The following is a 14,838-nucleotide window of genomic DNA, read 5'->3' as shown; positions in this document are numbered from 1 at the left end:
GAATGTCTCCAGTTCATGACAAGTATGGGAAGGAGGTAAGTGTTGAGACATTCTCATGTGTTGGGGAGGGTGGCAATGAATAATATTTTGGTATGTTGTTATTTGTTAAACATTTTATGATTTAGCATTTCACCAAGTTGTTTTCATTTTGAAAAATGTATGGTCTTTTTATCAGAAATGGAGGAAGATCTTGAGAAGGTGAAAATGTGTTTTTGTAGTAGCCGATATGGCGTGGGCAAAAACATGCCACAATCATGGCCATTTCGGATAAAAGGAGAAGTGAGGAGCATAAGAAATAAAATTTAGAAATTAAGATGAGCCTCTGAGGTGTATGTATATCTGACTAATGAAAGTGGAATGGTTTTGGGAAGAGGGAAATGTTGATGAGGGAAGAGAATCCCTCAGCATCACTGTTTGAGGTAAGGAGAGTGTATCAGAACAGTAAACATTTTGTGGTTGATCTGCACATGGAAAACTGTGCAAGGAAGCAGCCTTCATGACTGGGACACCAACAGACAGTTCATTAGGGCAGTAGCTTAAATGATAGATGTAAAACAAAGAGAGAAAACTAACATTTCAGCAGATGTAAAGGCTTGGTTCAAGAGAGGTGATAGCAGTAGGCTTAGTAAAGCAGGAAGCCTTTGATTTTACTCCTGCAAAGGAAGAATTAGAAGAGTACCCCATATGTTTGTGCGGTATTTTATGCTGGTAAGAATGAGGTCCCTTTTGATAAGGAATAGCTGCCTGAAAGAAATATGATTTTGGCATTTTTATAGCAACACCAGCTAATGGGAAGCATAATTTGTGATAGTTGTTTATATAGGGTTTCCAGGATAGAGTAGAGGTACATGTTTGCCCCCCACATTCGTGGTATCAGAGGGTTGTATTATAGTGCATGGAATTTGAATAACAGGAAATGAGTGAGGGATATAGGTAGAAATTGTATTCCTACTTTGTTAGATTTAACCATGTTACTGTTCCCCCATTTAGATAGATGTTCAAGAAAAGAAAGAAGGTAGGTAATAGGACAGAACAGAAAGGGACATAATTGTTGACAGGTTAAGAGGGAGCACATCATCATTGATTGTATTGGTTACTGCATTGGAATAGATAGAAAGGAAGCTGTGCACTAGAGAACAGAAATGAGCAGGAAATCCAAAGGAAGGAATTATAGAAAGCAAAACCTTTAGCCAGTATTGTCAAATTGGAAATGTAGTGGGGTATGACAGAAGATTCATAAGAATAACTGAGAGGAGGACCAGAGGTGCATCGCATAAGACATGTCACGACAAAAAATTAGATTCTGAATGTTTAACCCTTAACCTGTAAACTGTGGCTTACATCATATGTACATGCACAGTCAACTGCAATATATATCATCTGAGACAAGATTTCCATGCCACTCTTGAATTGTGTACCAAGTGCAGCATTCATAGACTTAGCACTGCAACATGGCAGATGATTTTTTTTTCCATTTTTCATACTTCTGCATGCATATTTTTAATGTTTTAGGAACATAAGTTTTTCACATGTTATTTGTGCAGAGTGGTAGCCAGATTTTTCAGTAGGTGCAGTTTAAGGGTTAAGCTGCTCTCTTCATCTTGTGATGAACATTATAGCCTTTCTCCCATCATCACATGATGAATTATGGGTTCTCACCTTTGTTAGAAGCAGTGAAAAGTTTTTATCGAGGATGTAAGGCATGTGTACGTGTAGGGAGAGAGGAAAGTGATTGGTTCTCAGTGAATGTAGGTTTGCGGCAGGGGTGTGTGATGTCTCCATGGTTGTTTAATTTGTTTATGGGTGGGGTTGTTAGGGAGGTAAATGCAAGAGCTTTGGAAAGAGGGGCAAGTATGAAGTCTGTTGTGGATGAGAGAGCTTAGGAAGTGAGTCAGTTGTTGTTCGATGATGATACAGCGCTGGTGGCTGATTCATGTGAGAAAGTGCAGAAGCTGGTAACTGAGTTTGGTAAAGTGTGTGAAAGAAGAAAGTTAAGAGTAAATGTGAATAAGAGCAAGGTTATTAGGTACAGTAGGGTTGAGGGTCAAGTCAATTGGGAGGTATGTTTGAATGGAGAAAAACTGGAGGAAGTAATGTGTTTTAGATATCTGGGAGTGGATCTGGCAGCGGATGGAACCATGGAAGCGGAAGTGGATCATAGGGTGGGGGAGGGGGCGAAAATCCTGGGATCCTTGAAGAATGTGTGGAAGTCGAGAACATTATCTCGGAAAGCAAAAATGGGTATGTTTGATGGAATAGTGGTTCCAACAATGTTGTATGGTTGCGAGGCATGGGCTATGGATAGAGTTGTGTGCAGGAGGATGGATGTGCTGGAAATGAGATGTTTGAGGACAATGTGTGGTGTGAGGTGGTTTGATCGAGTAAGTAACGTAAGGGTAAGAGAGATGTGTGGAAATAAAAAGAGCGTGGTTGAGAGAGCAGAAGAGGGTGTTTTGAAATGGTTTGGGCACATGGAGAGAATGAGTGAGGAAAGATTGACCAAGAGGATATATGTGTCGGAGGTGGAGGGAACGAGGAGAAGTGGGAGACCAAATTGGAGGTGGAAAGATGGAGTGAAAAAGATTTTGTGTGATCGGGGCTAAACATGCAGGAGGGTGAAAGGAGGGCAAGGAATAGAGTGAATTGGATCGATGTGGTATACCGGGGTTGACGTGCTGCCAGTGGATTGAATCAGGGCATGTGAAGCGTCTGGGGTAAACCATGGAAAGCTGTGTAGGTATGTATATTTGCGTGTGTGGACGTATGTATATACATGTGTATGGGGATGGGTTGGGCCATTTCTTTCATCTGTTTCCTTGCGCTACCTCGCAAATGCGGGAGACAGCTACAAAGCAAAAAAAATAAAAAAAAAAATAAACCTTTGTTTAAAATCCTAGCTGCAAATTGTTTACACCCATTATCCATAGTTGTCTGTAGCAAGCTTGCCACCACAGCAAGAAAAAGTATTATGAATCTATTTCACCTAGAGGACATTAAAAAAGGTGTACATATGTTATATGGAAAGAAGACATTAGTTGGTGCTGACCATTGTAGTTAGTTTTAAGATAAAAGAAACGGTTTTGAGATACAAAGATATTTTCAGCGCAAAAGAAGTTTTGTTGGTTTATTCATGTAAATAAAGTTCTCTATCTGTCTATCTATATATATATATCCATATCTCTGATGCCTGTTCCCCACTGGAGCTCCCTGAAGGGGCAGACCATGGCAGTAGAGTCTCCATAACTTTAGTTGCAGTGCATGAGTCTGAAGCTTTCATTATTATGACCTGGAAATCTACGAGTCCACAGTACATTCAATTTCATGTATAATATGATACCCATAGGAAACGGTTGTCACTATTTGAATGGCCAAATATGCTGGCAGTAATGATGAATACCATCAGTTATGGTCGGTTTTGAGTTTCATAGGATGAATACTCGCAGACAGCTATATTGTTAATTTTAAGGTTGCTGATTATGATTTATAAAGGGCTTGAACACTGTCCTCCATGGACCAAAGTAGTGCTCCCAACTGAGTCACTATATGTTAATTCCAAAATATCACCTTTTTATTCTGACATACCATAATGCATAGATTACCTTTTACCTTTATTTCCTGGATTATTATTCACAAAATATGTGACATTGCAATATTGTTGGTTATTATTGGTGGCAGATTAATTGACAGCAGATGAATGGCAGGAGAAGGCAGAAAAGCTGAATGTTTGCAGCTGATATCTGGACTTGCCTTCTTATTCTATACCTGCTGCACTATGCTCCATACACCCATAACTGTATGTTGTGCTACACACACACACACACACACTCATGCTCTCTCTCTCTCTCTCTCTCTCTCTCTCTCTCTCTCTCTCTCTCTCTCTCTCTCTCTCTCTCTCTCTCTTGTTAGAGCAACATTTTGAATTAGCAGAAATAGTTGTCTGCTTGTGTATTTATTCTCCAAAACTTAAAGCTGAATGAATTAACCACATTCACCATTACTGCCTGCATATTGAGCAATGCAAATAACTGACAACTGTTTCTGATGAGTATCATATTATACATGAAATCAGGTGCACTGTGGACTGTAGGTTGCCAGGGTATGATAATGAAACCTTTAGACTCATGTGCTGCGACTATAGTGAATTCCAATGCCACTTCTCAGCCTTTTTGCCTCACCCGTAACAGGCTACTGGCAGGGGGCAATTCTAGCACAGTGTTTGCTGAGGCCCTTACCTAATCTTCCTGCTGACTGCTTGTATGTCCTACTCATGGCTAATGTTCCTACAGAGTAATCCTGTCTAATGTTTCACCTTAATGCTCATTCATAAATTTTCCTACCAACAGCTTCTATCTATTGTTCTTACCATTTTCCCAAAAGGTAAGGCTACTGCTTAGTGCTCACTTCAGGAAAATCTAGAGTTACAAAGAATGAGCTATGCGAGTTGTGTTGTCATTTGTTATGTATGATGAAGAAAGATTGTATGTTTGTGGACAGAATGTCAGTAGTCCATGTGTAAGTGAGACAGAAATAAAAGACAGCTTCCAGGGTCAGAGGAGTGCAACTTGGCAAACCACTAAAGTGCTGATTTTCTGTGCAGCTTTTACTAAACTTTCCAATACCCAGGTGGGTAGAACTGGTGATATACCTCCCTGGTCATTGGCTGCCAACCACCTACATTTTTTGTGCATGAATAACTAATAGAATATATATATATATATATATATATTTTTTTTTTTATACTTTGTCGCTGTCTCCCGCGTTTGCGAGGTAGCGCAAGGAAACAGACGAAAGAAATGGCCCCCCCCCCCCCCATACACATGTATATACATACGTCCACACACGCAAATATACATACCTACACAGCTCTCCATGGTTTACCCCAGACGCTTCACATGCCCTGCTTCAATCCACTGACAGCACGTCAACCCCGGTATACCACATCGCTCCAATTCACTCTATTCCTTGCCCTCCTTTCACCCTCCTGCATGTTCAGGCCCCGATCACACAAAATCTTTTTCACTCCATCTTTCCACCTCCAATTTGGTCTCCCTCTTCTCCTTGTTCCCTCCACCTCCGACACATATATCCTCTTGGTCAATCTTTCCTCACTCATCCTCTCCATGTGCCCAAACCACTTCAAAACACCCTCTTCTGCTCTCTCAACCACGCTCTTTTTATTTCCACACATCTCTCATACCCTTACGTTACTCACTCGATCAAACCACCTCACACCACACATTGTCCTCAAACATCTCATTTCCAGCACATCCATCCTCCTGCGCACAACTCTATCCATAGCCCACGCCTCGCAACCATACAGCATTGTTGGAACCACTATTCCTTCAAACATACCCATTTTTGCTTTCCGAGATAATGTTCTCGACTTCCACACATTCTTCAAGGCCCCCAGAATTTTCGCCCCCTCCCCCACCCTATGATCCACTTCCGCTTCCATGGTTCCATCCGCTGCCAGATCCACTCCCAGATATCTAAAACACTTCACTTCCTCCAGTTTTTCTCCATTCAAACTCACCTCCCAATTGACTTGACCCTCAACCCTACTGTACCTAATAACCTTGCTCTTATTCACATTTACTCTTAACTTTCTTCTTCCACACACTTTTCCAAACTCAGTCACCAGCTTCTGCAGTTTCTCACATGAATCAGCCACCAGCGCTGTATCATCAGCGAACAACAACTGACTCACTTCCCAAGCTCTCTCATCCCCAACAGACTTCATACTCGCCCCTCTTTCCAAAACTCTTGCATTTACCTCCCTAACAACCCCATCCATAAACAAGTTAAACAACCATGGAGACATCACACACCCCTGCCGCAAACCTACATTCACTGAGAACCAATCACTTTCCTCTCTTCCTACACGTACTCATGCCTTACATCCTCGATAAAAACTTTTCACTGCTTCTAACAACTTGCCACCCACACCATATATTCTTAATACCTTCCACAGAGCATCTCTATCAACTCTATCATATGCCTTCTCCAGATCCATAAATGCTACATACAAATCCATTTGCTTTTCTAAGTATTTCTCACATACATTCTTCAAAGCAAACACCTGATCCACACATCCTCTACCACTTCTGAAACCACACTGCTCTTCCCCAATCTGATGCTCTGTACATGCCTTCACCCTCTCAATCAGTACCCTCCCATATAATTTACCAGGAATACTCAACAAACTTATACCTCTGTAATTTGAGCACTCACTCTTATCCCCTTTGCCTTTGTACAGTGGCACTATGCACGCATTCTGCCAATCCTCAGGCACCTCACCATGAGTCATACATACATTAAATAACCTTACCAACCAGTCAACAATACAGTCACCCCCTTTTTTAATAAATTCCACTGCAATACCATCCAAACCCGCTGCCTTGCCGGCTTTCATCTTCCGCAAAGCTTTTCACTACCTCTTCTCTGTTTACCAAATCATTTTCCCTAACCCTCTCACTTTGCACACCACCTCGACCAAAACACCCTATATCTGCCACTCTATCATCAAACACATTCAACAAACCTTCAAAATACTCACTCCATCTCCTTCTCACATCACCACTACTTGTTATCACCTCCCCACTTGCGCCCTTCACCGAAGTTCCCATTTGCTCCCTTGTCTTACGCACTTTATTTACCTCCTTCCAGAACATCTTTTTATTCTCCCTAAAATTTAATGATACTCTCTCACCCCAACTCTCATTTGCCCTTTTTTTCACCTCTTGCACCTTTCTCTTGACCTCCTGTCTCTTTCTTTTATACATCTCCCACTCAATTGCATTTTTTCCCTGCAAAAATCGTCCAAATGCCTCTCTCTTCTCTTTCACTAATACTCTTACTTCTTCATCCCACCACTCACTACCCTTTCTAATCAACCCACCTCCCACTCTTCTCATGCCACAAGCATCTTTTGCGCAATCCATATATATATATATATATATATATATATATATATATATATTTTTTTTTTTTTTGCTTTGTCGCTGTCTCCCGCGTTTGCGAGGTAGCGCAAGGAAACAGACGAAAGAAATGGCCCAACCCATCCCCATACACATGTATATACATACGTCCACACACGCAAATATACATACCTACACAGCTTTCCATGGTTTACCCCAGACGCTTCACATGCCCTGATTCAATCCACTGACAGCACGTCAACCCCGGTGTACCACATCGATCCAATTCACTCTATTCCTTGCCCTCCTTTCACCCTCCTGCATGTTCAGGCCCCGATCACACAAAATCTTTTTCACTCCATCTTTCCACCTCCAATTTGGTCTCCCACTTCTCCTCGTTCCCTCCACCTCCGACACATATATCCTCTTGGTCAATCTTTCCTCACTCATTCTCTCTATGTGCCCAAACCATTTCAAAACACCCTCTTCTGCTCTCTCGACCACGCTCTTTTTATTTCCACACATCTCTTTTACCCTTACGTTACTTACTCGATCAAACCACCTCACACCACACATTGTCCTCAAGCATCTCATTTCCAGCACATCCATCCTCCTGCGCACAACTCTATCCATAGCCCATGGTGAGAGTAAGTGAGCTTGGAAAGGAGACTTGTGTGAGGAAGTATCAAGAGAGACTGAGTACAGAATGGAAAAAGGTGAGAACAATGGAAGTAAGGGGAGTGGGGGAGGAATGGGATGTATTTAGGGAATCAGTGATAGATTGTGCAAAAGATGCTTGTGGCATGAGAAGAGTGGGAGGTGGGTTGATTAGAAAGGGTAGTGAGTAGTGGGATGAAGAAGTAAGATTATTAGTGAAAGAGAAGAGAGAGGCATTTGGACGATTTTTGCAGAGAAAAAATGCAATTGAGTGGGAGATGTATAAAAGAAAGAGACAGGAGGTCAAAAGAAAGGTGCAAGAGGTGAAAAAGAGGGCAAATGAGAGTTGGGGTGAGAGAGTATCATTAAATTTTAGGGAGAATAAAAAGATGTTCTGGAAGGAGGTAAATAAAGTGCGTAAGACAAAGGAGCAAATGGGAACTTCAGTGAAGGGCGCAAATGGGGAGGTGATAACAAGTAGTGGTGATGTGAGAAGGAGATGGAGTGAGTATGTTGAAGGTTTGTTGAATGTTGTTGATGATAGAGTGGCAGATATAGGGTGTTTTGGTCGAGGTGGTGTGCAAAGTGAGAGGGTTAGGGAAAATGATTTGGTAAACAGAGAAGAGGTAGTAAAAGCTTTGCGGAAGATGAAAGCCGGCAAGGCAGCAGGTTTGGATGGTATTGCAGTGAAATTTATTAAAAAAGGGTGTGACTGTATCATTGACTGGTTGATAAGGTTATTTAATGTATGTATGACTCATGTGAGGTGCCTGAGGATTGGCGAATGCTTGCATAGTGCCATTGTACAAAGGCAAAGGGGATAAGAGTGAGTGCTCAAATTACAGAGGTATAAGTTTGTTGAGTATTCCTGGTAAATTATATGGGAGGGTATTGATTGAGAGGATGAAGGCATGTACAGAGCATCAGACTGGGGAAGAGCAGTGTGGTTTCAGAAGTGGTAGAGGATGTGTGGATCAGGTGTTTGAAGAATGTATGTGAGAAATACTTAGAAAAGCAAATGGATCTGTATGTAGCATTTATGGATCTGGAGAAGGCATATGATAGAGTTGATAGAGATGCTCCGTGGAAGATATTAAGAATATATGGTGTGGGAGGCAAGTTGTTAGAAGCAGCGAAAAGTTTTTATCGAGGATGTAAGGCATGTGTACGTATAGGAAGAGAGGAAAGTGATTGGTTCTCAGTGAATGTAGGTTTGCGGCAGGGGTGTGTGATGTCTACATGGTTGTTTAATTTGTTCATGGATGGGGTTGTTAGGGAGGTGAATGCAAGACTTTTTGGAAAGAGGGGCAATTATGCAGTCTGTTGTGGATGAGAGAGCTTAGGAAGTGAGTCAGTTGTTGTTTGCTGATGATACAGCGCTGGTGGCTGATTCATGTGAGAAACTGCAGAAGCTGGTGACTGAGTTTGGTAAAGTGTGTGAAAGAAGAAAGTTAAGAGTAAATGTGAATAAGAGCAAGGTTATTAGGTACAGTAAGGTTGAGGGTCAACTTGAGTCAATTGGGAGGTAAGTTTGAATGGAGAAAAACTGGAGAAAGTAAAGTGTTTTAGATATCTGGGAATGGATCTGGCAGTGGATGGAACCATGGAAGTGGAAGTTATTCATAGGGTGGGGAAGGGGGCGAAAATTCTGGGAGCCTTGAAGAATGTGTGGAAGTCGAGAACATTATCTCGGAAAGCAAAAATGGGTATGTTTGAAGGAATAGTGGTTCCAACAATGTTTTATGGTTATGAGGCTTGGGCTATGGATAGAGTTGTGCGCAGGAGGGTGGATGTGCTGGAAATGAGATGTTTGAGGACAATATGTGGTGTGAGGTGGTTTTATCGAGTAAGTAATGTAAGGGTAAGAGAGATGTGTGGAAATAAATAGAGTGTGGTTGAGAGAGCAGAAGAGGGTGTTTTGAAATGGTTTGGTCACATGGAGAGAATGAGTGAGGAAAGATTGACCAAGAGGATATATGTGTCGGAGGTGGAGGGAACGAGGAGAAGTGGGAGACCAAATTGGAGGTGGAAAGATGGAGTGAAAAAGATTTTGAGTGATCAGGGCCTGAATATGCAAGAGGGTGAAAGGCGTGCAAGGAATAGAGTGAACTGGAACGATATGGTATACCAGGGTCGATGTGCTGTCAATGGATGGAACCAATGCATGTGAAGTGTCTGGGGTAAACCATGGAAAGTTCTGTGGGGCTTGGATGTGGAAAGGGAGCTGTGGTTTTGGTGCATTATTACATGCATTATTTGGTGCATTATTACATGGCCAGAAAGCATTATTGGATTACATGATAATTGATAGGCACGCAAAGAGAGACTTTTGGATGTTAATGTGCTGAGAGGTGCAACTGGAGGGATGTCTGATCATTATCTTGTGAAGGCGAAGGTGAAGATTTGTAGGGGTTTTCAGAAATGAAGAGAGAATGTTGGGGTGAAGATGGTGGTGAGAGTAAGTGAGCTTGGGAAGGAGACTTGTGTGAGGAAGTACCAGGAGAGACTGAATACAGAATGGAAAAAGGTGAGAACAAAGGAGGTAAGGGGAGTGGGGGAGGAATGGGATGTATTTATGGAAGCAGTGATGTCTTGCGCAAAAGATGCTTGTTTCATGCGAAGGGTGGAAGGTGGGCAGATTAGAAAGGGTTGTGAGTGGTGGGATGAAGAAGTAAGAGTATTAGTGAAAGAGAAGAGAGAGGCCTTTGGACGATTTTTGCAGGAAAATGATGCAAATGAGTGGGAGATGTATAAAAGAAAGAGGCAGGAGGTCAAGAGAAAGGTGCAAGAGGTGAAAAAGAGGGCAAATGAGAGTTGGGGTGAGAGAGTATCATTAAATTTTAGGGAGAATAAAAAGATGTTTTGGAAGGAGGTAAATAAAATGCGTAAGACAAGGGAACAAATGGGAACTTCAGTGAAGGGGGCTAATGGGGAGGTGATAACAAGTAGGGTGATGTGAGAAGGAGATGGAGTGAGTATTCTGTAGGTTTGTTGAATGTGTTTGATGATAGAGTGGCAGATATAGGGTGTTTTGGTCGAGGTGGTGTGCAAAGTGAGAGGGTTAGGGAAAATGATTTGGTAAACAGAGAAGAGGTAGTAAAAGCTTTGCGGAAGATGAAAGAAGGCAAGGCTGTGGTTTTGGATGGCATTGCAGTGGAATTTATTAAAAAAGGGGGTGACTGTATTGTTGACTAGTTGATAAGGTTATTTAATGTATGTATGATTCATGGTGAGGTGCCTGAGGATTGGCGGAATGCATGCATAGTGCCATTGTATAAAGGCAAAGGGGATAAGAGTGAGTGCTCAAATTACAGAGGTATAAGTTTGTTGAGTATTCCTGGTAAATTATATGGGAGGGTATTGATTGAGAGGGTGAAGGCATGTACAGAGCATCAGATTGGGGAAGAGCAGTGTGGTTTCAGAAGTGGTAGAGGATGTGTGGATCAGGTGTTTGCTTTGAAGAGTGTATGTGAGAAATACTTAGAAAAGCAAATGGATTTGTATGTAGCATTTATGGATCTGGAGAAGGCATATGATAGAGTTGATAGAGATGCTCTGTGGAAGGTATTAAGAATATATGGTGTGGGAGGCAAGTTGTTAGAAGCATTGAAAAGTTTTTATCAAGGATGTAAGGCATGTGTACATGTGGGAAGAGAGGAAAGTGATTGGTTCCCAATGAATGTATGTTTGCGGCAGGGGTGTGTGATGTCTCCATGGTTGTTTAATTTGTTTATGGATGGGGTTGTTAGGGAGGTGAATGCAAGAGTTTTGGAAAGAGGGGCAAGTATGCAGTCTGTTGTGGATGAGATGGCTTGGGAAGTGAGTCAGTTGTTGTTCACTGATGATACAGCACTGTTGGCTGATTCATGTGAGAAACTGCAGAAGCTGGTGACTGAGTTTGGTAAAGTGTGTGAAAGAAGAAAGTTAAGAGGAATTGTGAATAAGAGCAAGGTTATTAGGCACAGTGAGGTTGAGGGTCAAGTCTATTGGGAGGTAAGTTTGAAAGGAGAAAAACTGAAGGAAGTAAAGTGTTTTGGATATCTGGGAGTGGATCTGGCAGCGGATGGAACCATGGAATTGGAAGTGAATCATTGGGTGGGTGGGGGGGGTGGCGAAAATCCTGGGAGCGTTGAAGAATGTGTGGAAGTCGAGAACATTATCTCGGAAAGCAAAAATGGGTATGTTTGAAGGAATAGTGGTTCCAACAATGTTTTATGGTTGCGAGGCGTTGGCTATGGATAGAGTAGTGCGCAGGAGGATGGATGTGCTGGAAATGAGATGTTTGAGGACAATATGTGGTTTGAGGTGGTTTGATCGAGTAAGTAATAATAGGGTAAGAGAGATGTGTGGAAATAAAAAGAGCGTGGCTGAAAGAGCAGAAGAGGGTGTTTTGAAATGGTTTGGGCACATGGAGAGAATGAGTGAGGAAAGATTGACCAAGAGGATATATGTGTCGGAGGTGGAGGGAACGAGGAGAAGTGGGAGACCAAATTGGAGGTGGAAAGATAGAGTGAAAAAGATTTTGAGTGATCGGGGCCTGAACGTGCAGGAGGGTGAAAGGCAGGCAAGGAATAGAGTGAATTGGATCAATGTGGTATACTGGGGTCGACGTGCTGTCAATGTATTGAATCAGGGCATGTGAAGCGTTTGGGGTAAACCATGGAAAGTTGTGTGGGGCCTGGATGTGGAAAGGGAGTTGTGATGTTGGGCATTATTGCATGACAGCTAGAGACTGAGTGTGAATGGATGGGGCCTTTGTTGTCTTTACCTAGCGCTACCTCGCACACAAGAGAGGGAGGGGGATGTTATACCATGTGTGGCGAGGTGGTAATGGGAATGAATAAAGGCAGATTGTGTGAATTGTGTGCATGTGTATATATGTGTGTGTGTGTGTGTGTATATATATATATATGTGTACATTGAGATGTATGGGTATGTATATTTGCGTGTGTGGACGTGTATGTATATACATGTGTATGTTGGTGGGTTAGGCCATTTCTTTCATCTGTTTCCTTGCGCTACCTCGCAAACGCGGGAGACAGCGACAAAGCAAAATATAATATATATACATACGCCCATACACGCACATATCCGTACATATATATATTCACATATACATACATACATACAGATACACATATTCACACTTGCTGCCTTCATCCAATCCCATCACTACCCCGTCACACAGGAAATGTTTATGTAAATTTTCATATTCGTCTACTGTTTTTCTGGTTGGTGAGGTAGCAATAGGCAAAGATGAAGAAATTCCACATCTGCTCACATCCTTTCTCAAGGTGTCATGTTTGGTGTACCAAATCCACAGCTTCCTATCCATAACCAGGTTCCAAAGAACTTTTGACAGTTTACCCCGCTCACCTCACATGCTCTGGTTCCCCATTCCTGTTTTTCTGAGCAACTGACAAAAGCAATTTCACTATTACATGAGTAACCTACTTCTACAAGTTCCTCTTTTTATGAGGTCAAAATTTGTTACTATGTGGATGTGCTTGGTAGAAAATGTGCAAAAACTTCAGTGAGGGATGGCAAGTAGGGTGAGGGTGGGTCTTGGATGGAGCATGCCAAGTTCCCACCAGCAGGTCAGTCTTGCAATTACTACTGTTGGGTGCAGATCTTTGATGCTTGTACAGTTTGGTTATACCTGTGAATGATATTTTCCTGAAACCAGCAGTATTTATGTTTGTTAATATGGCATCCAAGCATCTAGCTACATCTACTTCAGAACCAGCAGTTAAATGGAGGAGAACCTTTATAACTTTAGAAACAAAGCTAGAAATCATAAGATGCACTGATGCAGGTGAGGGAGCGTCAGTGCTTTGGCAGAGCTGCCAACCATTATGTTTTAATCATATTTATTTATTTTTTTTTTTTTTTAGATAAGTACTGCAGTACAATTTTTAGTAAAATATGTTTTTTGAAATTTTGGTCTTATCTTCATGTGTTGTACTTGTATTGTGTATGTAATCTATGGGAAGTTTACACGGGTGCGCTGTTCAATAAATAGTGTGTGTTCTCATCATGCACGCAAGTTCTAATGCAGTGTACAAAATAACAGTCAGACATTGGTCAGTTTCTGACCATTTTGCAGAAATGATCACACAAATTGTTGCAGGGTTGGTCTTACCATCCAATCATATCTTTAGCTTGTGAAAGCAGGCTAGTCCTACTCCTAGGCCAGGCCCTCCTGAGGCTTCAAAAAGTCGTGCAAAATTATCACGTAAAGGAAATGGATAAGAAATTACTGGTTCTCTTCCATGATTTAACAAAAAGCTCTCTAGCCAGAAATAAATATATGTGGACAAACAAATATTAGAACCTCTGTTGACTTAGTTCGAAGACTGAAAATGAAACACTACTGACTAGATACTTTGTCGTTAAAGTGAACAGTTGTGGACTATCTGCATGTAGATAAACAAAGGGAGATAAAAACAGATTGAGGACTGGACATCCCATTATCCTGTATTGAAAGTTCAACCAGTATTGTACATAGTTGTAAGTTTTGTTTGTTCTTTTTTTTTTCTTTGACAAGGTTGGCAGCTTTGCTTTGGTGTGCATACAGTCTGGGTGTATCTACAATCTGAAGAATGCAGAGAAAATTCAAAGTGCTGTGGTCCACTCATCTTCACATTTTGCTAAGGTAACCACAAGGGTGATCCACATATAGAGAAGATGGAGAGAATGCTCTCATGAGATGAAGAAGAAAAGCAGCTTTCATAACTTTCAGCTCGTATCTAAAACTATGAAGATTTATGAGCATTTATGTAAAGAAGACATTGTAGTTGAGCCAGAGCCATATCAAGCAAGTGAAGAATGGCTAGATAAGGTTATTTGATATCAGAAGCGACACAAATTGGAGGTAATGGGAAAATCCACCAGTGTTGACCACGAAGCTGCTGCACACACCCCATTATTGTCAGTATGTTTATTGGTTTACTGAATGCAATTTCTCTTTATGCATGGTTTTCACCGAACATAACCACTGCATAAAGCAAGGGATGGGTGTTTAACCTTTTGTGGTAGCTCTCCAGTCCTTGCCAGATGCATGAGTGTACTACTTTTTCTTTTCTACATTCTATTTGTTTTCATTAGGCTATTACATGTTCTTTAGTGGTTGCATTAGCATAAGTCAGTTTGTTTGAATATCTGTTTTTCTTGAATACATTTTACTGTTGATACATATTGGAATGATTAGAGACCTTTTAAGGAAAGTTATTTCAGATGACATTTTTTTTTATTTACTTAATGT

The 14,838-nt window shown here is 41.4% G+C and overlaps 2 protein-coding genes across 2 annotated transcripts in view; both read left to right on the top strand.

The window, feature by feature from the left end:
• The window catches only part of Nmnat (nicotinamide mononucleotide adenylyltransferase), a 217,627-nt gene that overhangs the window by 12,087 nt on the left and 190,702 nt on the right, over window positions 1–14,838 (top strand). Inside the window, exon 4 of the mRNA XM_071657919.1 lies at window positions 1–35. This exon is cut by the window's left edge and continues 7 nt beyond it. Coding sequence (XP_071514020.1) covers window positions 1–35 — 35 coding nt within the window. The remainder of the gene's footprint in view (window positions 36–14,838) is intronic.
• Window positions 1–14,838, top strand: part of LOC139746557 (prenylcysteine oxidase 1-like) — a 631,496-nt gene that overhangs the window by 541,251 nt on the left and 75,407 nt on the right. The gene's annotated exons all lie outside the window — the stretch shown is intronic.

The sequence above is a fragment of the Panulirus ornatus genome, chromosome 65 (assembly GCF_036320965.1).
Source record: "Panulirus ornatus isolate Po-2019 chromosome 65, ASM3632096v1, whole genome shotgun sequence".
Taxonomy (NCBI): domain Eukaryota; kingdom Metazoa; phylum Arthropoda; class Malacostraca; order Decapoda; family Palinuridae; genus Panulirus; species Panulirus ornatus.
The sequence above is the reverse complement of the archived record's forward strand: the minus strand, read 5'-3'. Positions and strand labels throughout refer to the sequence as shown.